Source organism: Geotrypetes seraphini, chromosome 10 (genome assembly GCF_902459505.1).
Source record: "Geotrypetes seraphini chromosome 10, aGeoSer1.1, whole genome shotgun sequence".
NCBI lineage: Eukaryota > Metazoa > Chordata > Amphibia > Gymnophiona > Dermophiidae > Geotrypetes > Geotrypetes seraphini.
In genome coordinates, this window is record NC_047093.1 from 145,212,259 (window position 1) to 145,239,548 (window position 27,290).

At 45.7% G+C, this 27,290-nt stretch overlaps 1 protein-coding gene across 1 annotated transcript in view; it reads right to left on the reverse strand.

The window, feature by feature from the left end:
• LOC117368273 overlaps positions 1 to 27,290 on the reverse strand; it is an 86,203-nt gene that overhangs the window by 18,766 nt on the left and 40,147 nt on the right. Inside the window, exons 2-3 of the mRNA XM_033961764.1 lie at positions 12,521 to 12,553; positions 12,035 to 12,331 (exon numbers count right to left, since the gene is read on the reverse strand). Coding sequence (XP_033817655.1) covers positions 12,035 to 12,296 — 262 coding nt within the window. The 5' untranslated portion in view covers positions 12,297 to 12,331; positions 12,521 to 12,553. The remainder of the gene's footprint in view (positions 1 to 12,034; positions 12,332 to 12,520; positions 12,554 to 27,290) is intronic.

Consider the following 27,290-nt stretch of genomic DNA (forward strand, 5'->3'; position numbering starts at 1 on the left):
AAGTCATAATGCCGCTTTATAGAGCAATGGTCAGACCACACTTGGAATACTGTGTCCAACATTGGTCTCCCAACCTAAAGAAGGATATAAAACTGCTTGAGAGGGTGCAGAGACGAGCAACGAAGCTAATAAGAAGTATGGAGAACTTGGAATATGAGGAACGACTCAAGAAACTGGGACTGTTCTCCCTTGAGAAGAGGAGGCTGCGAGGGGACATGATCGAGACGTTCAAAATGCTGAAAGGCATCGATAAAATAGAGCAGGAAAATAAATTATTTACATTGTCCAACGCGACACGGACAAGAGGACATGGTTTGAAGCTAAGGGGGGACAAGTCCAGGACAAATGCCAGGAAGTTCTGCTTTACACAGCGAGTGGTAGACGCCTGGAATGCTCTCCCAAAGGAGGTTATTAAGGAATCCACTGTGCTAGGATTCAAAGGCAAATTAGATGCACATCTCCTTACGAGAGGCATAGAGGGATATGGGTGACTAAAACTACATCAGGTGTATACCTGACTGGGCCTCCGCGTGTGCGGATCGCCGGACTCGATGGACCATGGGTCTGATCCGGAGATGGCAGTTCTTATGTTCTTAAGAGGGGGTCGCGGGTTCCGCAGGGGATGGGCCCCTGTCTCCGGTCGAGGTGGTAATAATCCATCCAGAAGTACTGGATGTTTCAATTGTGGGACCCTGATCACTGGCTTAATCAATGCCCACATCCCAGACCACCCGCATTGCCAGTTCAGTCTGCCCCATCCATGGTGCCTACCCCTCCCTCCGCTGTGAGACCATCTGCCACTCCTCCTCATTTTCCCATCTCTTGGCATAACCCTCCAACTTCCCAATGAAGGGACCCGGAGATTTACACCCCAGCATTCACTCTGGTCTCTGCCTCTGCCAAGGATTCCCCCTTGATATCTCTTATTGTCCAGGGAGTCCAGTGCCTTTCCTTGTAGATTTGGGTGCCACTTGTAGCACCATCAGTGAGGATTACTATCAGGAACCTTTCATGGGAATTAATGGGGTTTTGACTAAATCCTATCGTATCACACCCCTGTCTGTAGCCCATCCAGAAACAGGCTTTACTCTTTTCCAACACTCATAAGAACATAAGAACATAAGAAGCGCCATCTCCGGATCAGACCTTCGGTCCATCAAGTCCGGCGATCCGCACACGCGGAGGCCCTGCCAGGTATACACCTGGCTTATTTTATAGCCAACCATATCTTTATATGCCTCTCTCAAGGAGATATGCATCTAGTTTGCTTTTGAAGCCTAGGACTGTCGATTCCGCAATAATCTCCCCTGGGAGAGTATTCCAGATGTCAACCACTCTCTGTGTGAAGCAGAACTTCCTGATATTAGTCCTGAACTTGTCCCCCCTTAGCTTCATTCCATGTCCTCTTGTCCGTGTCAAATTGGACAATGTAAATAATCTTCTCTGCTCTATTTTGTCGATTCCTTTCAGTATTTTGAAGGTCTCGATCATATCCCCACGCAGTCTCCTTTTCTCAAGGGAGAACAATCCCAGTGTTTTAAGTCGATCTTCATATTCCAGTTTCTCCATACCCTTCACTAGTTTAGTTGCTCGTCTCTGCACCCTCTCCAGCAGTTTTATATCTTTCTTTAGGTAGGGAGACCAATGTTGGACGCAGTATTCCAAGTGGGGTCTGACCATTGCCCTATAAAGCGGCATTATAACTTTCTCCGATCTACTCGAGATTCCTTTCTTTATCATGCCCAACATTCTATTTGCCTTATTTGCCGCTGCCGCGCATTGTGCCGACGGCTTCAGGGTCCTATCTATCAGTACACCCAGATCCCTTTCTAGTTCACTTTTTCCCAGAGTTGCACCTGACATTCTGTACTCGTATTCTTTATTTTTACTGCCTAAATGCATTACCTTGCATTTCTCCACGTTGAACTTCATCTGCCATTTCTCCGCCCATTTTTCTAACCGACACAAATCGCTCTGGAGTTCCTCACTATCCTCCTGCGATCTGATTGCCCGGCAGAGTTTTGTGTCGTCTGCAAACTTGATGATCTCACTGGATGTTCCGCTTTCCAAGTCATTGATATAAATATTAAAAAGGATCAGCCCAAGTACCGAGCCCTGGGGTACACCACTAGTCACTTTCTCCCAGTCGGAGAACTTCCCATTAATGCCCACTCTCTGCTTCCTGTTATCCAGCCATTTGCCTATCCATCTTTGTATATCTCCCTCTATGCCATGGCTTTGTAGTTTCCTGAGAAGTCTTTCGTGTGGAACTTTGTCAAATGCTTTCTGGAAGTCTAAGTATATTATGTCCACCGGCTTTCCACTATCAATTTGCTTGTTCACGGTCTCAAAGAATTGGAGTAAATTCGTCAAACACGATTTCCCTTTCCTGAATCCATGTTGACTGGGTTTCATCAAGTCGTGTGTGTCCAAGTGCTGAACTATGCTATCCTTGATCAGTGATTCAATCATCTTGCCGGGGACAGACGTAAGACTCACAGGTCTATAGTTGCCCGGTTCTCCTCTCGATCCTTTTTTGAAAATTGGCGTGACGTTCGCTTTCCTCCAGTCGTCTGGTATCTGACCAGTTCTGATTGACAGGTTTGCAAGTTTTTGCAATAACTCTCCGATTTCAACCTTCAATTCCTTCAAGACTCTCGGGTGAATTTCATCCGGTCCAGGGGATTTGTCACTTTTAAGTTTGTCGATCTGGTAGTATATCTGATCTAAGTTCACTTCAACTGTGGTGAGGCTGTCCTCTATTTCTCCTGTAAACAGTTTCTCCGCTTCAGGTATTGTTGAGGTGTCCTCCTTCGTAAAGACGGACGCAAAGAAGGAATTTAGTTTGTCTGCGATTTGTTTATCTTCCTTGATGTACCCTTTTCTTCCCTTGTCGTCCAGGGGTCCCACTGCCTCTTTTGAAGGTTTTTTCCCTTTCACGTATCTAAAGAAGGGCTTGAAGTTTTTGGCCTCCCGGGCTATTTTTTCCTCATAGTCCTGTTTTGCATCCCTCACCGCCTTGTGACATTTCTTCTGTTCATCTTTATGTTTGTTCCAGGCTTCGGTTGTCTTCGTGCATTTCCATTTTTTGAAAGAGTCCTTCTTTTCTTTTATGGCTTCCTTCACCTGTATGGTAAGCCATGCCGGTTCTCCTTTGCCTTTAGTTCTCCGATCTTTGGAAATCCTCGGAATGTAGAGATCTTGTGCTTCTTCAATAGTATTTTTCAATAGGCACCATGCCTGATCTACTGTTTCAAGTTTGTCCACCATCTTCTCGAGTCGTTTTGTTACCATGGCTCTCATGCAATCGTATTTACCCTTTTTAAAGTTTTGGCATGTTTCCCTTTCCCGATGTCAAGTTTAAAGTTGATTACATTGTGATCACTCGTTCCCAGTGGAACCATGACTTCTACTTCTGTTATCGGTCCGGTGAGACCATTTAGGACCAAGTCCAAGGTGGCGTCGCCTCTTTTACCATTTGCTTCAGGAAGCAATCCCCTAGCACCTCCAGGAACTTGGCCTCCTTGCCGCAGTTGGAGGCTACTAGTTTCCAGTTTATTCCTGGGAAATTGAAGTCTCCCAATATAACTATATTGCCTGTCTTGCATACTTGTTTGATTTCCTCCATCATTTCTGAGTCAGTGTCCTCCGCCTGTCCTGGGGGACGATAGTAAAGGCCAATTTTTGTATCTGCGCCATTGTGACCAGGAAATTTGATCCAGAGGGACTCCAGCTTCTCTTTCCTGTCTGTTGTAATCATTTCAATAGAATCTATTCCTTCCTTAACATATAGGGCAATACCTCCACCTTTCTGCCCTTCTCGATCCCTTCTATATAGTTTGTATCCCTGTAGTACTGTGTCCCATTTGTTTTCTTCATTCCACCATGTTTCTGTTATGCCAATGATATCCATGTTCTCATGTCTTGCTATCGTCTCTAGTTCTCCCATTTTGTTTCCTAGACTTCTAGCATTTGTATACATACATCTAAGTTCCCTTCGTGTTACCTTTTTGGACCTTCTACTCTTGGCTATCCTTACAGTTTCATTTACGGTATCTTTTCCTGCTCCTGTGTTATCTCCCATGTTTGCTGTGTGGTCATCCCCTCCTGTGTCTGAGTTGTCCCTTCCTGCTTGTTCTCCTTTGTTGGCTGTGTGGTCGACCTCTCTTGTGTATGAGTAGTATTCCTTTGTTCCTACGTCGGGGCATCCTGTTGTCCATGCCATCGACCGGTGGTCGACTGTCGGCTTTCCCCTGTCCTTCAGTTTAAAGCCTTCTCTATTGCTTTCTTCATGTTGCCTGCCAAAACTCTTGCTCCTTCCTTGTTGAGGTGTAGTCCATCCCTTCTGTAGTACTTGCTTTTTCCCCAGAACGCCGTCCAGTTGCGCACGAAGTCGAAGCCTTCGTCTTCGCACCATCGTCTCATCGTCTCACTCCTTTCTTATTATTCTCCATTGCCCTGTCAGCCTTCTGGGTCGTGATCTTTTTTTCCTCTTCTCATCCAGCTCACTACAGATGATACAGGAGGCTTGCATGTCCTTTCCTCCGTCATTCCCATTCGCCCTCCATCCATCCTTTACCTTTCCACTTGCCCTGATATGCTTTTGCCCCTTCCCCCAGACTCCCCGTTTTGGGCTTCCGCTGACAATGATGTAGGCTCTATTTCATGTACCCCCTATTGTGCTTCTCTGAAATCACTCACTCCCATTTTCATTAAGCAGTACCCAATCTTCTGAGAAAAGGAGAGAGTCATGATTCCACTGATTGCTTCTTTTCTTTCCTCTGTATTATTAAAACCACCATCTCTTCCTACAATACGCCTATCAATCCTGTTGTTAAAGCTGATGGCACCCCCTGCCACCTTAGGGCTGTTAATGCTTTGGTGACTCCTATTGCACCCATTGTTCCTGATGTTCATTCTCTCCTCTCTTCCATTCCACCTGCAGCCACTGTCTTTTCGGTCATTGATCTGAAGAATGCCTTTTTTTCAGTCCCTGTTGATGAGGTCACCCAGCCTCTTTTTGCATTTACCTTTAAGCAACAGCAATATACTTGGTGTAGAATGCCCCAGAGATATGTTGACTCCCCTGTGGTGTTCTCCATTGTCCTTCGGGCTACTCTGAAGCCATGGACCACCCCTCATGGTTCTGTCCTCATCCAGTATGTGGATGACCTACTCTTATGTTCCATAACTCAGGAGACCTGTCAGGCTGATAGTTTAGACCTTTTACAATGGTTGTCTGTGTGTGGTCACAAGGTGTCACAAAAGAAACTGCAATGGTGTAAATCTGAGGTGGAATACCTGGGTTTTGTCCTGTCTTATGGTCAGAGGAAAATTAGCACTTCCCGCATTGCTGCTGTTCTGGGTTTGCCCCGCCCAGCTTCCAAGAAGGACATGCTTACTTTTCTTGGTATGATTGGTTACTGCCGCCAATGGATCCCTGATTGTTCCTTCTATGACCAGATTCTGAGACAGACCCTGGGTTCTGAAATGACTGATCTTATCAGATGGACTAAAGAAATGTTAGATGCTTTTGGATATTTGAAATGTGCTTTGGTTTCTAGCCCAGGCCTGGGCCTTCTTGATTATGACCAAATGTTTCATCTCTTTGCTTGGGACAATTGTAAAACTATGGCGGGAGTCCTGGCGCAAGATCATGGCAGTAAGTTACGTCCTGTTGCCTTTTTTTTCTAAAGTTACTCCTGTTCAAGTTCAAGGCATGCCTGCCTGCTTGAGAGCCCTGGCTGCATGTGCTATGGTGGTAGAAATGGCTACTCCTCTGACCCTTGGTCACCCCACTATCCTTCACACTTCTCACAATGTCCAAGCCCTCCTTCGCAACATTCATACCCAGCATATGTCTGCTTAGCGCCTTAGTGGTTATGAGGTCATCCTCCTTTCTAATCCCAATCTCACCATCAGATATTCTGCCCCGACTTACGGCCCCACCCTCCTTTTAAATGGGCTTCTGGGTCTCAAGGGTGAACAGGATTCCCTTCCTCCTGATCATTCCTGTGTCTCTCTGATACACCATGATACTTCCCCCCGCCCTGACTTGTCCTCTACCCCTCTCCCTAATGCTTCCTCCATTTTTGTTGATGGTTCCTGCTCACGCCCTAATGACAATACTTTCCACACAGGATATGCTGTGGTTGAACTCCCTGACATTATCCATGAGGCCTCTTCCCTCCCCTATCCCTCGGCCCAGGCTGCTGAACTCATTGACCTTACTCGCGCCTGTCATCTTTTCTCTGGTGAACGCGTTAACATTTACACTGACTCCAAATATGCCTTTGGTGTTGTACACGACCACGGTGTTATCTGGCAATGTCGTGGCTTTGTGGCAGCCAATGGTAAGCCCATTTCCCATTCTTCGCTTGCTTTGGACCTTCTCTCTGCCCTACTCCTGCCTGCTGCAGTTGCTATCCTTCATTGTCGTGCACACACTGGTCTCCAGACTGAAGTTGCCAGAGGTAATGCTCTGGCCGACCGCGCTGCTAAACAAGCTGCTTTGGACCCCCCTCCCTCCTTTGTTCTTTTTCCTCTTCTTTCCCCTCCTGCTTTTCCCCCTTCCTCTCTTTTTTCTCAGCTTCAGTCCTTTGTTACCCCCTCTGAACTTGATGCCTGGCATCTGGCCGGTGCCCAAAGCCCCCCTTCGGACGGACTTTAGTACAAAGAGGGGAAACCCTGTATACCAGCCGCTAGCTCCTCCTTATTCATTGCCCAATATCATGGCATTGGTCACCGCAGTGCTTGCTCGACATTTCAACTTCTTGCCAGTGATTTTTTCATTCTTGACCTTCGCTCTCTGATACAGACATATATAGCTCGATGTCTAACCTGTCTCTGTGCTAATCCTAACATACCCCATAAAGCACCACACTAGCACCTTACTTACCCCACTTCTCCTTTTAAACACTTACAGATTGACTTTACTCATATTCCTCATGCCACCGGGACCCGCCAGGATTACGCCCTTGTTATTGTTGACATGTTCTCCCGATGGCCTGAAGTTTTTCCCACTACAAATGAAACTGCTCAGACTGTGGTGAACATATTACTTCGCGAAATCATCCCTAGGTTAGGATGTCCCACACACATCAACTCAGATAATGGTCCTGCTTTCACTGCCAGAGTATGCAAAGATTTAGCTACCGCACTCCGTATTGAGTGGAAATTTCATCTCCCATATCACCCACAGAGTTCCGGTATTATCGAACGCATGAACAGGACTATTAAAGACAAAATCAGGAAAGCCACAGCCGGCACGTTTGTGAATTGGAAAAAATTTCTATTGTTTTAGCTGAAATTATGATGCAGCCTCACAGCACCACTGGCTACTCTCCCTTTGAAATTCTCATGGGACGACCTTTCCCCGCCCTGTGGGTAGACAAACCCTCAATAGTTGAGTGTAGTGATCTCCCCTTGATACAGGAAGAATACGTCCGAAAGCTCATTGAAACATTAGGGCATGTTGAAAGAAATGTGTCTTGCACTTCTCCTTTCTCTCCACAGATTCCTACCCATTCCTTCCAGCCTGGTGACGAAGTCATCGTCCAGAAGCTTTCCAAGGATAGGAAGCAGACGGATTTCCCCTTTGGCCCTCCCACCACTGTGATCGCTGCGACCAGGACCGCTATACTCATTGAGGAGTCTCCTGTTTGGATCCACGCAAGTCACTTGAAGAGGGTTAACCTAAAACCCCAGAAGCAAGTCTTCCCTGCGCAGATTTCAGCTCCCCCATTAGAACAACATGATGACCTCATCGCAGCATTCTACCAACTTTATCTTTCTCCTACTGGCAACGTTGCTGCTAGTTTTTCTTCCTGTATGGATCATTTCCAACTGTGTCTACAGGAATGATGTGTCCTGGGTCCACGACACTTTCTGCCCATACCCATCTGTAAATGACACCCCTGCTGTAAGCCACATCCCAGGCACCTCTTTGCGAACACGACGTTAAGCTGGACTTCCTCCCAAGGGCTGCCCTTCAATTGGAATCCAGAAAGATAGACAGTATACTACCCTTTGGTATTATTCCAGCAATGTGCACGTGGCCATTTTCACTTTTGAGTATTGTGACATTGTGGACTGTTCATCAATTGATGTCACATGGCTGTGCCATTGGTCCTCTGAGATTCCTTAAACTAAAGATATATACATATGTGTTACTGACTCACGTCGGGGGGATAAGTGTGCATCCAGGGGAGCAGTAGGGTGGAACACTGGCACTGAAAGTGCCAGAAAGTGCTCAGAAAAGAGTGGACCAAAATGGTAAATCTCTGCTTAGCCGTATGACCCTTCGTAAGGTTGGAAACTGTTATAGGAAAAGTGTTCCTGAACAAATTATTAAGCTTTCTCTTACCATTGAAAACCCTAGACCTACTGATGAAGGTATGTATGTTATGGGCATGTGGTTTAAGGGTGGGTCTAGCTATCTGCCCCGCCAGTTTTTCTTACGGGATCTATCTACCTCCACTCATCCTCTCCCGTCATTTTGTGGGGCCCCCAAAAATACTAATCCACTAGCCCCCAAATTAAATAAACTTATTGACATGATGGCTATTGCCAACCCCACCTTTGAAAATACTATGGCTGTTGAGATAGGTTTTTCAGAACGTAACCTATGGTTAGAATGGATGAAATTCACTGCTGATCAACATAATAAGAGTAATTGTTACATATGTGCTCAAGCTTGACCCCATTTAGGAACTGTACCTCTGACCTCCCTCCTGGTATCCAACCATGCTTTTATGGGTTATTTACCAATACCTCCTCTAATTTTACCTATCCCCTTTGTGCGCTGTGGCGTTCCAAATACCCTTTGCTGCGTGGACAGAAAAAGCTTGACATAGCTGTTACCATCTATAAGGGTAATTACACATGTCATGTTTCTAATCTGAAGCAAAAAACAACTCGGATACGTGAAAAGTCAATAATGTTGAAATAAACACTTTCACCAAAACGATATGATGGATGTCACAAAAATGGTGTGTAAATAAATAAACAGTGCTGCTGCAGTTTCAATAAAGGAAGTTTCAAATGAATGGAGGGAAAAGCCTCAGACTGGAACCCTTCCACCACCACAATGGTGGTCCAAGGTGGTTGGGCGAACACCTCACTGGCAAAAAGCTCCAAACTGACTCCCACTAATTGTAAACTTAAAGCAGGGCTGTATTGTGCAAAAAGATAGAGGAAATATCCACTTATCTTGTCAGTTGATCGGTACACCAGTGTAGAAGTACACAGAGGGAGGGACGGAGGGAAGGGGGTTCAAAGATACATGCATATGCCAGACTTTGGGGGAAGAAATAATGGGTCTAAAAACAGAGAAGTGGGTAATGGGATTTAGGGAGGGAACAGAAAGGGAGAGAAGTTGGACACAAGGGATGGTGTGGAGGGGAGATAGAGATACTGGATAGGAGGATAGTTGGGAAGAGAAAGGGAGAGATGGTGGACCCTGGGATGGTGGGGAAGGAGGGAGAGATCTTGGATGAAAGGGTAGTTGAGAAAAGGTGAATCTGTGGATGGAGATGAAAAAAAAGGAAAGATGCCAGACCTCCGGGGGAGGGAAGGTAAACAGAAGTGGAGGACAGAGATGGCAGATTGATGATTAGCACGGAGAAAGAAGAAAGAAGGAGACCAGGGCAAGCAAGACAATCAGAGCCTGGGACTTAAAAGAGCCTGGGACCAACAAGATTTGAATATTGACCAGACAACAAAAGGTAGAAAAAATAATTTTATTTTCTGTTTTGTGATTACAATATGTCACATTTGAAACGTGTATCCTGACAGAGCTGGTGTTAGACCGCAAACATGAGCTAGGATTTAAGAGAGAGAGGAAAAGTCCCTTTGTTTTTTAATTTGTTTACACCACAGCACCAGTGTGGTTAGGAGAAGCCAAAGGGGGTGTAAAAGCTATAAAACCCACCAGGATTTTTGAAAAAAATCACCCAACTGGGCAGGAAAATCGAATCGAAAAACCAATTAAATAGGCTGAATCGAAATTTTTCTTCCTGAATCGGGCAGTTTGCGCTACTGTCTCAGACTTTAGGACCTGGGAATGGGGACAGATGGTATCCTCAGTACTTTATAATGCAAGTGAAACGAGGATTTGGTCAGACTTTTGAAGGGTCTGCAGAAGAAAAATATTGTATAGGCCGGGGATATGAGATAGCAGGAAATGGGAACTTTTCTTCCTTCTGTTTTGTAAATGGCAAGGCTGAGGATGTCAGAGAGTTCAGTTAAAATATGTGCTTTATAAGAAAATATAATAATGTATTTTATAAAGTTTGTAAGCATTGCTGGCCTACCCGGTTAGGTGTTCCTAGTGGTGGTGGCAGCGTGTCAATGTGTTGAGAGGAAGAGGTGGTCTGGGAAATTCTGCTGAGCAAACTCCGGGCCCATTTCCACCCCCCAGTTAGTCCACTCCACTCAACTGGTTCACACACTGAGTGGGTCTTTGGGTGTTGTGCCTGGGTAGTTGTTTTGGGATCTCTTCCAGTGGTTTGTCAGTATCTCCTTGTGGTTGAAGGAAGGAAAATTTGTTAACCTTAGCATTGACCTTCAGAATATGTTTGTAACAGCGCTGCTTGTGTGGCATTAGGCTATGTAGTGATCAAATGAAAAAAACAGACCTTTGCACATTTTTGCACTATATGGTGGATGTATGAGGAGATTGACATTTCCTGCACAGCTAAGTCCATGTGAAGTTACCTTGTGCTGTATTTGACATCTAGCAAGGTCTCTGGAAGGAAAGATCTTAGCTTAAAAATGAAGTGGCCAGAAGTTATGGTAAAAGCAGATAGCGTAGCTGGTTTTAAGAAAAGTTTGGACAAATTCCTGGAGGAAAAGTCCATAGTCTGTTATTAAGACATGGGGGAAGTGTCTGCTTGCCCTGGATCAGTAGCATGGAATGTTGCTACTCTTTGGGTTTTGACCAGGTATTAGTGTCCTGGATTGGCTACCGTGAGAATGGGCTACTAGGCATAATGGACCATTGGTCTGACCCAGTTAGGTTATTCTTATGTTGTGTTCTCATCTGTAGGGGCCTTTGTTTTCACTTCTTATTTTAATGTATTTTTTTTCTGGGAACTTATAAGTGTTTTTTATAATGGGAACAAAAATGGAAGAGAATTAATGTGTGTGGAATGGGGGGTGGGGTAACTAATTTCTTCAGCTAAATAATTCAATCCACCTCAACCAGACATAGGAGAACTCGCACACCCTCCAACCAAAAACGTCAAAAGAAAAAAACTGTTTGACAACCTCCTAGCCATTCGAGCTGCAACACTCGACCCCCAACTCTACAACCTATTGACCTCGACCACAGACTACAAAACCTTCAAAAAAGAAATAAAACCCTTCTATTCAAAAAACACATAAAACCGAACTAACACAATCAGAACTGTCCCAAGCATCACCTGCAACTACTCCATATGTACTTCTGATGTCATGACAATTCAGACATAATTTATGTTATGTTATGGTATGTTTGGAATAATGGTTACATATATGAGGTTCAATACAAGAAATTTTTCACTGCCTGTTTCTATTATGACTATTTATTCCGTTTCATGGTTATTACAAAAAATATTTTTTTACATGGGGGGGTGTCAAAAAATGATGGGCCCCGGGTGCCATATACCCTAGGTACACCACTGGGTGTGACACTCTTCAGCCCCCATCAATTCCCTTCTTGAGCACTAACTTTAAACTCCCCTTTATCCTATGTGACTGTCATAATTATAGTGTAGGCTCATCTGAGCAGGAACCATCTATTCCATGTACAATGTACAGTGCTGCGTGCGTCTGTTAGCACTATAGAAATAATATATTCTCTAAGCAGTGGTGTGATGAGGTCTAATCTTGATCTTTGGCCTCTCAGCACCCCAGTGGGATGGAGACAGGGTTACTTAAAAAATTCTCCTCTTTCCCCTGCCCAGCCTCTGATGAGGTAAAGAGACCCACTGCCTGCATATGTCTGTGTGGTATAGACAGGGGAGTCTCGGGAGAAGCACAGGACAGCACTCACCTCTCACAGTCACTGGATGACTCACTGGAGAGAAGTATGTTCTAAAGAAGACTGATGACACAACATACTGACAGGTGTATTGCCCTTCTTCTTGGACAGAGAAAATCGCCCTGGACTCCTGTGGGGATTCAGGTGGCAGCTCATATAAAACACGTTTCTGGTCTTTATAATAATACACAATTGTATTATTTCTATATAAACGAAACCAGTTCACGCTGGACCCGCCGAACACACGGCATATAATTCTGTATCTTCCTGGCATCTCTGGGTCTGTCACTACAGCTATCCAAGGCTTTTCTGTAAGGAAACAACCCAAAATGTAAACTTTTCTCACACAAATCCTTGTTATTTAGAACTGGTCTGTATTTGCCAAGATCAGAGGAGCAGCCAGTGATCAGAAACCCTCCATTATAAGAGATCCCCATTCCACTCACTGCCAGAAAGAGACAGGTACTGAGGTAATTACCACAGATAAGAGATACTCACTTTCTGCTTTAGTCCATCCCAGGAGGAGACAGCCTGAGAATAAAAGAGATAACAATCCGTTAGAGCAATGTATCTCAAACTGTGTGCCTCCTGAGATTCCAAGTGTGCTGCGGCACACTGAGTAGGAAGAGAGGCGACTGCCAGCTGACTTCCCTACGCGGTACAGTGCCAACGCTGCCTGATTCACTGAAGGTCTGCATGTTTCCCCCTTCTCTCTAGCATCCTCCGGCTTCCCCCCTACCCTCCCGGTCTCACCTTTAAAGCTAATTACAGCAGCCTGCAGAGGATCGCCGGTAGGTAAAATGATTTTATTTTCAATATAGTGATTGAAATGTGTCAGTTTTGAGCATTTATATCTGCTGTGTATATTGTGTGTATATGAAAAATGAATGGAAAAAAATTGCATTACAATTAGTAAAGGGGATGGGATCTGGGGCAGAGCTTGGGTGGTTGGGGTACTCAGTTGATATTTGTTAGACTTAGAGGGTACTTAGCTTGAAGTAATTGAGAAACACTGCTGTAGGCAATCAGCTGGCGCCAGTGCCTCTCCTTCTCTCCAGCCCTCTTCCCTGCTGGCATCCCCTACTAGCGTCTCGGGGCCATCTGGAGGGCCTCTGCACATGTGCGGACGTCAACATGATGATGTCACGCATATGTGTGATGTCATCACGGCGACGTCCACGCACTTCTGGGTGCCTCAAGCTGTGGCCACTACCTTTTAGTATGCCCCGGCCCGAGACACTGCGTTAGAGAGACTCACAGCTGAAGGCTTGTGGCTGGGGTTTGGTCTCCCCCCTGGTGCAATGTACAGATTTGCCAGTAGAGAGCAGAGTGTTTACATTTCCATTGGCCTTCCCTTCCCTCCTAATGGGAATCCCTTAGTTTTCAGGATGTCACTGAGCCATTCCCAAAGATCCCCTCAGTTCTTCTGTACTTTGAGGAAAAGCTTTTAGTACTGGGTAGTTACTACTGTGTAGTCAGTGACTTTCAAAATCCATCAGGGACATATATGTATGAGAGAAAGAGTTCTAGAAGGAGCCTGGGTCCTCTGAATGTTCGGTTTTTGTTTTTGTTTTAATTCCATCTGCAGCAGAGGGGCTAAACAGTGTCCTATCAGACATACTAAGAGAATATGTCAAGATGGCAGAATTATTAAGGTGCCCTGGAGCAATGTTTCTTGATCAGGTTTTCAGGATATCCACAATGAATAAGCATGAAATGAAAGAAATTTGCATATAGTGGAGGCCATGTATGCAAATAAAGTTTATGCGTCTTCATTGTGGATATCCTGAAAATCTGACTGGCAAGGGAGTACTCCAGGACCGAGTTGAGAAACACTGCCAGAGTCAATGAACCTTCAGCCCCCCTGTGAGACTTCTCAAAAGTTCTGATCACCCCGGCATTACCTCTGGCAGAAAAGTCTTGAAAAATTTCACACACACACATCAGACTTTTCACTATTGAACTGTGTTCTTCCACATATTATCATTGTCTGTGGTGCTACTGAAGGATCCCTAGCTAGCTGACATAGCTGGGTCACGGTGTAGATGAAAAAAATTCCATTTTAGATCAATGGGTCATAATTAGTACAAAGAACAACTTGTGACTCCATTTTATTGCTCTGAGAAATCACGTATGCATGCAGGCCTGTTCTATGTATCTGTCTTAGTGCCTGGCACGGCCAGGGGGGCAATAGGATGTAGATGTTAGTTAGCCTTGATGTATAGATTATAGGATGGATTTATGGTTTTGTTTTTCTCTCTGCTGTTACCTTTTGGTCAGAGCTGGTTAGACTGGTTTGAACTGGTTAGGATCCTATATAACTTTGGTGTCCGAGATCCTCAGGGTCTTCTGTTTATGCAGCCAGTTCTGCCCAGAAGTCCAGCATATATGCTTGTTTAATAAAAGCCTTTTTTTAAATCTCTTCAGTCTCTGGCTCAAGTCTCTGCACTACTAACGGAGGGCCTTATCCTAAAAGGTACCTTCATTTGGCGCCCGAACAGGGACTTGATCTACAGACTTGAGCCTGTTTGGCACGATCGTCTCCCTCGGAGGATTTCAAACCTTGCCTCCTACGAGACCCGTAATAGCCGGCATTAACCTGGTGGTTGACCAGGAACGGTTTCTCGTCGAAGACAACGGATTGCACCTCGAGAAGGAACGAATCGGTGGAGATTTCTGGCTCCTGGTTTTGTTGTGCCGGTACCGGACCTGTCTTGGTAAGTGAGAAGTTGATTCCTTCTCTATCCTGTCTCTACCTCTTCTGTCTAGTAACTTCTTAATCCGTTGTGAAGCTCAGAGAGGTATATAGGATTCTGGTTTCTGGAAATTGGAACTTTTGTTGGGTGCATATATAGATTGTATAATATGGGTCAGAGCACCACCGACCCCCTTCAGATCATGCTTAAATATTTTACAACTGCCTTTTCTGGCGATTATGACGACCCTAAGATTTTTTTATTGTTTTCTTCATCCTTATTTTTATTGTTGTCAAAGGCTTAGTATTTGGAATTTAATCAACTTTTTGTCATACTTGTCAAATTAATAAAACAAAAGCTCTGGGGACACCTGACAAGACACAGAGAACGAGAAATTGGTGATGTTGAGAAATTACCCGGGGAGATGGAAATAGCATTTAGGTTGAAAACCTGGGAAAAGTTGGTAAAGCAAGCCAGCATGATTGTTTTGCTGAAAGTTGCAGACAGGATAGTGTAAGTTGCTTAACAGGGTAAAATGCATGTGGATCAAGACAGAATTAAGAATGTGAGTTCGCACTGATGAACGAGAATAAAGACTGTGATTTTAGATATATGTTGCGTGCAGTGGATTTGTTACAGACAGTGAGTAATTTCAAGAAAGTTGAGCCAGATAGTTTGCGTGTTCTCGCAGTTGTCAAAGTGTGTCTGCTGGTAATAAAAAAAGAAAGAAAAAAAAAAAAAAGCAACCGTTTGTCAGACATGTGGGGTTTGTGTTGGGCACATCCCTGCCTTTGTATCCCAGTGTTGGGGGATTTAAAGTACAAGACTAACAATGATAGAGGTTAAGTATCCATATTTTTCTGAAAATTGAAATATTTGCTAAACATGGGCTTGATAATTCAAGTTCAAGTTTCAAGTTTTATTATTATTTGATGAATCGCCTATACAAACATTCTAAGCGCTGAACAATTAAAAAAAAAACAACAACATTTTAGAGGACAAACAATTTTAAGACACAAGTACAAAGTTAAATAACAAAGTTTTTAAGAGTTTTATAAAAGAGATAAGATCTTTTTCTTTTCTGATGTACAGTAGCAGTGCATTCCACGTTTGTGGCGCTGTAACAGAAAACATGTCATTTCTTCTTGTACCCACAATTTTTAAGGAAGGGACAGTTAATAAGTCTTGTGATGATGATCGTAGAGAACGAGGGGCATAATAAGGAATGATCATTCTAGACATGAATTGAGGCTCATTGAAAGCTAGAACTTTAAAAACCAAGAATAATATCTTAAAAGTAATTCGGTGGCTAATAGGTAGCCAGTGGGACTTAATCAATAGCGGTGTAATGTGGTCAACTTTTTTTTTTTTTTCCCTTTATGAATGAGTTTTATTGATAACGGATGGATTGAGATTACTTCTTTTGTGCTAACAGTCTCCCTTGCTTTCCCGTATTGTGTCTTTATCCTGGTGTTCTTTATGAATTCTTTCTTCCCATGCATGTTTGTATAAAGTGTTATTATCAATCAGATTCTAAATACAATTGGAAACAGAAATACCTTTCAAATAAACTTGGTAGCTCAAACTCCAGAGGAAGGGGGTAGTTATTATGTAAGGACAGTGCAGAGTAAAGTAGCTACATCTAGTCTGCAGCAGTGCCCACTCCTCAGAGTGTAGCGGGACCCAGGTGGCAGACAAGGGTTCCAGGTCTGCCTGCAGGGAACATGGCTAAGTGACCTCAGGGGGGTGTCACGTTAAAATGTCTCTTCTTTGTCTTCGCAGTCATACATACAGAGCTGTTCTGGACCTGTTACAATGAGCCTTTTTCTACCCAGAGAAGGAGGACAATGTTCTGCTTTCAGTAACCTTGAAATGACCTTGCACTTAACATTTAACATGTTTCTTTTTTTTTCCTTTGAATTGACATTGCCATACTTCAGAATACCTCTATATTTAACATTGTACACTGTATCTTACTTTACCTAGTAAGTTTTGCTTATTTTTCAAGATTGCAGCACACCCTAGCAGTTGCGTCCCTGTCTGCCTTATGAATGTAATTGGCAGGGCACCAAGCCAGAGTGATAACATTCTTACGTTTTCTCTTTCGGACGTTCCAGTAACCATTTAGATGCCTTTTATGATTATGTGATTATTATGCCATGTGTTATATCGCACTTTACTTTGCCACTGTGTGCACACAATTATGATTCGTGCTATGATGGACGTTTGTTTTTGTATAACTGTGCATTTCTCTGCAGATCTAAGTTCAGCTCTGAATCCTTGCCAGCTGGAAGAAAAGTTTCACGCCTTTTCTGTTTTCTATGTTTGTTTATGCCCTGTAATCTTTGTGTTGTCTATCTGTTTGGTTTGTGGGGTACCCCGGGGAAACCAACTATACCATTGGCCATTTTTGGAGATTTTTCTCTCCCTTTTTGCATTTTTGTTTTTTTCCTATCTAAATTGCCTTTCTAGCTGTTCACGCCCACGCTGCCCTCTGGCGCCAGCGTTCCTTCCTCACCTCCTCTGGATCCCCTATCCAACACCACCAACTCATCCTGGACCTTTTGGATGCTATCTTGCTACCCTCCAAAGTTTCTATCATGCACTGCCGGGCCCACCGTCGCCTCCATGATTTCATCAGCCGCGGTAATGCCTTGGCTGACCGCTTGGCTCGCCAGGCGGCCCTCCAAGGTCCGCCCACACCCCCTCTTCTGTTATCCCTTTCCTCCCCTCAACCTTTCCTTCATTCCCTTTCCCCCCAGTACACTGACCCCGAGCGCAAGTGGGCCACGCAGCAACCTGGCCATTGCACCCTCCCATCCGGATGGATTACTATACCCTCCTCCCACACATCCACCCCCCTCCTGTATGTTCCACAACTCCTGGCCCTCACTGTTGTCCAACGTGCACACGATTTTTCTCATGCCGGTAACCCAGCTCTCCGCACTCTTCTCCGACAGAATTTCTATATCCCGAATCTCTCTCAACTCATCTCCCATGTTCTGCTCCGCTGTGTCATTTGCCTCCGACACACCCCTCTTCTGTCAGATCCCCCGTTCCTGGTCACCAACCTATCGGTTCACACCCCATGCAAGTCCTCTCTACTGATTTTGCCTACTTGCCCCCCTCCCATGGGTTCCGTTACCTCCTGGTTTTCATTGATTCCCACACTGGGTGGCCAGAGGCCTACCCAGTGCGCACAGAGAAAAGTAGGGAAATAGTAAAGGCTTTACTCCATGACATCATCCCTCGCTATGGCCTGCCCCTAGTGATTGGCAGCGATAATGGCCCCGCCTACATATCACAAGTCACACAAGCTGTCTCTCGGGCTCTGCAAATCACCTGGAAATTACATGCGGCCTATCACCCCCAGAGCTCTGGCCAAGTTGAACGCATTAACAGAACTATTAAAACCCTTCTCGGAAAAGCGGCAGAGGAATGGCCCAAACTGATCCCTTCTGTTCTATTTCGCATCTGTTGTACCCCAGGTAAACGCAATCGGTTGTCCCCATTTGAGCTCATGTATGGCCGACCCCCGCCGATAGTCAGCCCAGACCCTGAGTCTCTTGAACAGATAGGGAACGCTATCACAGACGCAGAGATAAAGCAGCTAGGAAAGACCATTATGAAATTACAGAACTGGGTCATTTCTAGAGCCCCGCTACCAATTACAACCCCTGTTCACCTCTACAAACCTGGGGATCAAGTGTGGCTAAAAGTATGGAAGAAAGAACCGCTGAAACCCCTTTGGGCAGGGCCTTTCACTGTCTTACTTGCTTCCCCCACAGCTGTCAAATTGTCCCGCCACGAGTCTTGGATTCACTACAGCCGTGTGAAGCCCGCTGCTGAGTATATTTGTGAAAAAGGGCCTACTGACCTTCAACTGAAAATCACGCGGCTGCCCCACACTCTGGAAGAGTAATCACGCACGTCTGATCCGGAGATCTGACAAGATATTTAATATGAACTCTGTTGTATATTTACTGCTTGTGATTTACGTCTTGCCAACATTGTCCATGTCCCCTACCCCTCCCACGCCTGGGTGTGCCCCTTGTGTGGCACTAGTGGACAATGGGGGCAAAACGGAAAATGTTATTAGATTTCAAACTAATTATGAGTGTAAGGGTCAACTAGTGACCCCTGTATGTATATATAACAAGGTTGAATATTCTATATGTAATAATGGAGATTCACAGATCTGTTTTGACCCCAAAGCAACTAATAGGGATACTTGGATAGAGGTCAGGTCAGTCTAGGATCAGGGCCCCCTGATTCAACAAACCCTGGTCACTAATCCCTATGTCCTGGCCTCAGTCCTCTTTGATGCTTGCCATGCCATGGACCAAAACCCCACCTTCCTTGGACGTTGTGGTGCCCTAGCATGGAGGAGGGAATAAATGCACAATGATAAATACATGTGCCTGGCGGGACAGAAGCCGTCCCACTGTGAAGGGTCTTCCGAACACTACTACTGTAACTACTGGAAATGTGTATCCTGGGCTACTTGGGGTATGACCCGACTACCCACCACCCGAGCCATATTATCCAAAGTGGTGACTACCTCTGACTGTGGCCTCCAGAACTGTAACCCACTTAACTTCACTATTCTACAGCCGTTTAAATGGAACCTCGATGATAGCCTCCGGAAAGCTCGCTATCTTGTGGGCCTACAGATATATGGTAAGGGCACCCAGCTGGCCTCTGAAAAACTCCATTCTGGCAAAACACTGCATACAGCGTCTCGGACCATCCTTTACCACTCGTGTTGGACACCTGCAGTGCCAATCCTTATGGACTAAAAACAGCACCTCTCAGCCCGGTTGGACTTATTGGACCGGAGATCCTAAGTTAAAAATACCCAGACGATGGAATACTACTGGCAATGCTACCACATTAAATGTCTACCTCAACCTGCCTGCTTCTGCCCCTTGGGCTGCACCGGAAGGATACTACTGGATCTGTGGGAAAATGGCATACCCCACTCTACCCTCAAATTGGACTGGCACTTGTGTTCTGGGCACTATCAAACCAGCCTTCTTCCTCCTCCCGTTATCCGAAGGAGAACATCTGGCTGTCCCAGTATTCGATCAACGGGCCCGTTCTGAAAGAAGCCTGGAGATTGGTAAATGGGGAGACACTTGGCCCCCGGAACGCATCATTGCTGTCTACGGTCCTGCTACTTGGGCTGATGATGGTATGTTTGGGTACCGGACCCCAATCTACATGCTTAACCGCCTCATACGACTGCAGGCGGTTTTAGAAGTTATCACCAATGAAACAGCTAGGGCCCTGGGAGCCCTGGCCAAAGCGAACACTATGATGCGTACCGCCATCTATCAGAACCGACTGGCCTTAGACTATCTATTGGCCGCTGAAGGAGGGGTATGTGGCAAATTCAATCTTTCCAACTGCTGTCTACAACTGGATGATGAAGGATTTGTGGTTGAAGAGGTCATAGATAAAATTACCAGATTAGCTCACGTTCCTGTCCAGACTTGGAAGGGTTTTTCTGCTGATATATTTGGACTTAACTCACTGACTGATTGGGCCTCCAAACCGGGACTCTTTAAAGCCCTCACCATAATTTTCCTGGTATTCTCTGTCATATTTTGTGTTCTTCCTTGCCTGTTACCATGTTTATTGAAAACCCTTAACCATACTATTAGGACTACGATTGACAAAAGTACCACCGCTCTAGTCCTGGCCCTTTCCTCCTATCACCCAGTCCCCACCTCTGATACAGATGGCCCTGACCTCCCGTAACCCAGCTAGTCAGCTAGCCTACAGAAGAAAAGTTGGGAATGAAGGATCCCTAGCTAGCTGACATAGCTGGGTCACGGTGTAGATGAAAAAAATTCCATTTTAGATCAATGGGTCATAATTAGTACAAAGAACAACTTGTGACTCCATTTTATTGCTCTGAGAAATCACGTATGCATGCAGGCCTGTTCTATGTATCTGTCTTAGTGCCTGGCACGGCCAGGGGGGCAATAGGATGTAGATGTTAGTTAGCCTTGATGTATAGATTATAGGATGGATTTATGGTTTTGTTTTTCTCTCTGCTGTTACCTTTTGGTCAGAGCTGGTTAGACTGGTTTGAACTGGTTAGGATCCTATATAACTTTGGTGTCCGAGATCCTCAGGGTCTTCTGTTTATGCAGCCAGTTCTGCCCAGAAGTCCAGCATATATGCTTGTTTAATAAAAGCCTTTTTTAAAATCTCTTCAGTCTCTGGCTCAAGTCTCTGCACTACTAACGGAGGGCCTTATCCTAAAAGGTACCTTCACTACCAGATTACACAATACTTTATAGAGACATAAGTGACAGTCCCTGCCCCTCTGAGCTTACAGTCTAGTCCAGGGTTGTCCAACCTGTTGCCCAAGGGCCGCATGCGGCCCCGGTCGAGGGTGATGCAGTGTTTTCCTCTGCTGCCCCTGGGTGTTTACCGTCTTGCTGGCTTCCTCCTCTGTCTTGCTGCAGCGTTTGCGCATTTGTGCGGCCCCAGAAACATTTTTTTCAGCCAATGCGTCCCAGGGAAGCCAAAAGGTTGGACACCCCTGATCTAGTCAGGCAAGACTGAGAAAGCAAACCTCCAAAAGGCAGAGGGGTTTGATTTCAAACAGTGAAACTGTGCTTGTGCAATCAAAGCCACTGGGATTAACCAGCACAGAATGAATTTAAAACAAATGAATTTGCAAGGAATAAGGTCTCATAGGAAAGATCCACCTAATGGGGGTATGTTATGAGCTTCCTTGGCACATAAAAACAGTGTTTTCTGATCAGAAATAGGTCTTTCTAAAACTGCCAAGGGGTTATAAACACAGACCATGTGGAGACTGGACCTGAAATGACCAGGCCCAAGTCCTACTGGCCCATATCCACAGTGGCTTAAGGTGGAGAGGTTCCTGAGAATTTAAATCGCTTGTCATGGGCTAACTGTTGAATATTTGTGGTTAGCGCTGGGGGTTGAGGGTGCTCAAAGGTGAGGAGGAGGGAAGAGAGCAGAATGCTCACAGGTGAAGGGGAGGGTTAGGTGCAAGATACTCATAGGTGAGGAAGGGTGCAGAGTACTTAAGAAGAGAAAAAAGGGTGTAGGATACCACAGGTGAGAGAAATAAAGGGATGCAGGGTGCTCACAGGTGAAGGGACAACGAGGGGGGTGCTGGGTACTCACAGGGAAGGAGGAGGAGCTGGAGATTCATGGGTATCTTTATGCTTCTGGTACCAGAATTACAGCTGATAATGGCCTCGGTTACCTCTCTCTTCTGAGGCTGGTGTCACTGTCCCAGGATTGAGGAACTAACCAGGGCTGTGACGTGATGTTGAGATGAGGAAATCAATTCACCTCTTCTGCCCTCCCAGACTTCTCACTATTCTCTGACCACAGATGAGAAGAAAGAGTTAGCAGGGCTTTTCTCTCTCCACAGTTTAACCCAACTGTGTGACCTGCAAAATGAATCCCTGACCTTTGAAGTCCAGAGCAGTGGCATACCAAGGGGGGGGGGGGGGGGACGGTCCGCCCCGGGTGCACGGCTTTGGGGGTGCATAGCCGGCCAGGTCCGGGTCTTCCTGCCCTTCCTTTCCTCCGGCTGCACCACTACGATCCTACCTCCCCCCACCGACAAGAAGTCTTTCCGACATCAATTCTGACGTCGGAGAGGACGTTCCGGGATAGGCAGTGATTGGCTGGCCCGGAACACCCTCTCCTACGTCAGAATTGACCTAGGAAAGACTTCTTGTTGACGGGGGGAGGTAGGATCGTAGTGGCGCGGGCCAGGGGAAAGGAAGGGGAGAGGCGCTGTTTTTTTCCCGCGGCAGGGAGGCCAGGATGTAGGCAGGCAAGCTGGCTGGCTTTAGCGCAGCAGGGAGGGAGGGAGATAGGTAAACAGGCAGGCTGGCTTTGGGGGTGGCCAAAATCTGGAAGGTAGTGGGGGGACATAAGAAGGAGGCACTGGGGGCACTAAGGACACGGGAAGGAGGCACTTGGGGCACTATGGACACGGGACGGGGGCACTGGGGGCACCATGGACACGGGATGGAGGCACTGGGGGCACTATGGACACGGGACGGAGGTACTGGGGGCACTATGGACATGGGAAGGAGGCACTGGGGGCACTATGGACACGGGACAGGGGCACTGGAGGCACTATGGACACGGGATGGAGGCACTGGGGGCACTACGGACACAGGATGGGGCACTGGGGACACTAAGGACATGGGAAGGAAGGAGGGAGGGAATAGAAGGACAATTGGTGGGCCTGAGTGCAGAAAGAAAGAAATGAAAGAAAGGATACACAGTCAATTAATAGATGTCCCCTTTTGATGAAAAAAATAAATGGTCACGTTACCTCTGACTTACTTTCTCTGCAGCAGAGTCGGCAGCTGTGCTGAGGTGCAGGAAGGTCCCGCGCTGACTCGTCTGCTGGCTCTGCTCCAGAAGAAGTAAGTTACGTTGGAGGGGCTGGACCCAGCAGACACAGTCATTGCGGGACTTTGCCACAACTCCCTGCGTCTGCCGGATCCACCCCCTCCGACGTAACTTACTTCTGGAGTAGAGTCAGCAGACGAGTCATCGTGGGACCTTCCAGCATGCGGCTGCTGAGTCCGCTCCAGAGCAAGTACGTCGGAGTGGGGTGGACTGGCAGCCGGCAGCTACAATCATCATGGGACCTTGCTGCATGAAGGGAGAGAAAGGAGCAGGATTGCTGGAATGGAAGAGTGGTGGAGGGAAAGAAAGGGGGCAGGGTGGTATGGAAGGGTGGTGCTGATAGAATTGATGTACAGAGAAAGGGGAGAAACATAAGGGGGAAGGATATTGGAGGGAAAGAAAGGGGGCAGATGCTGATTGAACAGGGGTGGATGGTGAGAGAAAGGGCAGACATTGGATGGTAGTGGGAAGCCCATGCTGGATGGAAGTGCAGATGGGAGAGATAAGGGAGCAAATGCTGGAAGGAAATGGGAGGAGAAAAAGAGAGGAGCAGATGCTGGATGGAAGTGGACAGAGAGAGGAGAAGATACTAGATGGAAGGGTTGGAGAAAGAGGGTACATGATGGAAGGAGGGGATAAATAAAAGGAAGGACATGATGGGGAGAAAAGGATTGAGTTAAGGAAACATTGGAGGGGTGAGGGAAAGAGGTGACAAGCTTTAGGTAGACAGTAAAAAAGGACATGGATGAGAGAGTAGTAAGAACGTAATCTAGACAGATGCAAAAAATAAATTGAAAAGGAAAATGAGAGAATAAAGGGAAAGGGATTGCAGAGGAGAGGTATGTGAGAGGGAAGGAGAGGAGAGAGATGCCAGACCAAGGGGGGTGAAAGGAGAGATGGAAGGGGGAGGCATACAGTTTCTGGAAGGGGCATAGAAGGAGAGAAGATGACATAAAGGGGAAGAGAGACAGCAGACAGTGGATGGAAGGAAGAGAGTTACAAGAAGACGAGGAAAGTAGAAACCACAGAAGACAAAGGTTGAAAAAAATTTGTATTTATTTATTGCTTTAGGAGACATGTGTCACTGTTTCTGTGGTGCACTGCATGCAGAGTCCAGCTTCTTACTGGTTCAATTTAACCTTTGTCTATGTATTTCTATTTTATCCCCCCTTTTACAAAACTGTGGAGCGTTTTTTAGTGCCAGCCGTGGTGGTAGCAGCTCTGATGCTCAGAATTCTATGAGCGTCAGAGCTGTTACCACCATGGCTAAAATTCACACTACAGTTTTGTAAAAGGGGGAGGGGTTAGTTTGTGATGACATATTCCATACTAGGCGAAGGTGTTTTCTGTGTTCTGTGTGTTTGAAAGACATGGTTTTTTGTTAGGATTAACTGCAGGATTGATCTGTACTAGTCTGGCTTGTTTAGTTTTACAAAAGGTGTATTGATGTTGTACTGCTCATTACAGTATGTAAGATGCTGCCTTTTCCTAGGTACTCATGTGTGACATGTGGCTTGTTACTAAAAATCATGTTTTTCGTACAGATCGGGGGGGGGGTGTGTCAAAAAATGATGGGCCCCAGGTCTCACATATGCTAGGTACGCCACTGGTCCAGAGTGACACTCACAGGGCATAAGGGAGTCAGGGCTGAATCTCAGTATGACAGCCCTTTGCTTATTCAGGGGGAAAATACAGGTACTAGTGACCAGGATTGGCCACCATGAGGATGGGCTACTGGGCTAGATGGTCCATTGGTCTGACCCAATAAGGCTATTCTTATCTTCTGTTACCCCAGAATAACAACACAGCCACCCCACATATTGCAGTGATCCCACATTGGACTGACAGAATGATTTTTTCCTAATTATCTGGGGGATGCACAAAACTTACTGATCGTGTCCCGATCGTCACTAAACCGGTTTGACCAGTTTAGTGATCGATTGGATCGGATTACCCGATACACAAAACTGCTGTCCGCAATCGCTCACTCAATCTCCGATCTGAGCATGCTAATGAGGGGATTAGTAGTGAAATGCCATGTAAAGTAGTTGAGCGATCGATGCATAAAAAGCTTTCAACCAGAAGAAGTGATACCAATCGGGTTTCCCAATCTGAAAAAGAGCGTTTGGTGAAGACCAGTCGCTCACTATCCTTGATGACACTTCTGCCCTGAAAAAGTAATAGAATCAGTATCGAAGTTATAAGTTGACACTGTAAAAACGATTTAAAAAAATCTATACTATGCTATCAAAAATATAAAGAACCAATGTTCACTTTTCAGCAGCACTGTCCAACAGTTCGCTTCCAACAGTGTGCGATTGCTCCTCCCTTTTACAACTCCATCCAACGGCTCCTTCTGACAGAACTCCTTTCCACAGCTCCATCAGCTTCCACCCAACAACTGCCAAGACAAGGAACATCTCTTCCAGCATCCCTTATATCACATTTTTTACGACAACAATGTTTTGCGACCGATGCCTTGACGTGTGCTGATGATGCGCATGAATAAAACACGCCTATGAACTACGTACATCAGTCGTGTGCGCACAACGCGTCAGGAATCAACAGAAACCAACAAGCATAATCTGTGCCTGTGTTTAAATCGCTCTCACTGCGATATGATCAGATCGGTATAGGGCGTGTTCGCTCAAATGATTTGCATGTAAACTCGGTTGTACATCAGTCGGTCAGCAAAAATCGGCAGAGAATTGGCCAACAGTGATCCAGTCGGTACTACCAACTGACTTTTGTGCATCCTGGCCTATGTCCCCGGTCCTTCAGGTGTTACTGTTACTGTGATTTGTAGATCCATGAGCTCACTTTATCTTAAAATGTTAATGAGAGGAGACAGACAGAACCAGACCGAGGTGAAGTAGTGTTGCTCGTGTGCCAGGAACAGCCTGGCCAGCAGCCTGGAGTCTTGGGTTGAAAAATATGGCTGTCTCCTGGCAGCCATTTTAGGAGAAATAACTGCGTATGAAGAACAGGCAATTCTATGACGTTACAACACAAAAAACGCGATGATGTTTTTGTGCCGCTTGGGCATGCTTGCGGCCTCCGCTCCGCGCTCCATGAACTCTGTATATTTACATACTTTACCATGCCGAAACCGCTGTTATAAAATCAAATATAACACAACGCTTAGAATGAACCTTAGCATGTAAACCTGATGGGACTTCAACTCCCCCATGTATTGAAGTTCACACAATCTACATTTGAACAAATACAATGACAATAAATTAAGAGTGGGAGGAGGAGTGTGTGGTGCAGTGGTTGACGCTACAGCCTCAGCACCCTGGGGTTATGGGTTCAAACCCCACACTGCTCCTTGTGACCCTGGGCAAGTCACTTAATCCACCATAGCCCCAGGTATGTTAGATAGATTGTGAGCCCACCGGGACAGAGAGGGAAAATGCTTGAGTACCTGATTGTAAAACCGCTTAGATAACCTTGATAGGCGGTATATAAAATCTTAATAAAACTTGAAACTAATAGGCATAATCTCAGGAGATTCACACATATTTTAGCTTAGCAAGTTAAGGCACTTTCATGCGGCAGCTCTCCAATTCAAGTCCCAGTCTCACTTGCATTTCTTTTAACAACCCTAACCCTAACTCACGTTTCAAGTTTCAAGTTTATTAGGTTTTTTATATACCGCCTATCAAAGTTATCTAAGCGGTTTTACAATCAGGTACTCGAGTATTTTTCCCTCTCTGTCCCGGTGGGTTCACAATCTATCTAACGTACCTGGGGCTATGGAGGACTGAGTGACTTGCCCAGGGTCACAAGGAGCAGCACGGGGTTTGAACCCACAACCCCAGGGTGCTGAGGCTGTAGCTCCAACCACTGCGCCACACACTCCTCCTCCATGTAAAAGCTTTGACAATGCCCATGTATTGTCCAATCAGATTTGAATTTGTTGGCGGGAAGTTCTAACGGCGCCTATGATGTCAGACGCTAATTAGGCGTGCTTAGTATATATAGGGCTCTAAAACATCATATTTTTGTCTCCTTTAGACTCCCGTGCGTTCGTTCTCTGGTGCTTGATTTGTGATATTGTGACTGTGCTGTGATCTCACTGTTTCTCCTTTCCCCCATCTTCTCCCTTTTGTTGTGTACTTGTCAGTTGGTGTCTTTGGTTTGGT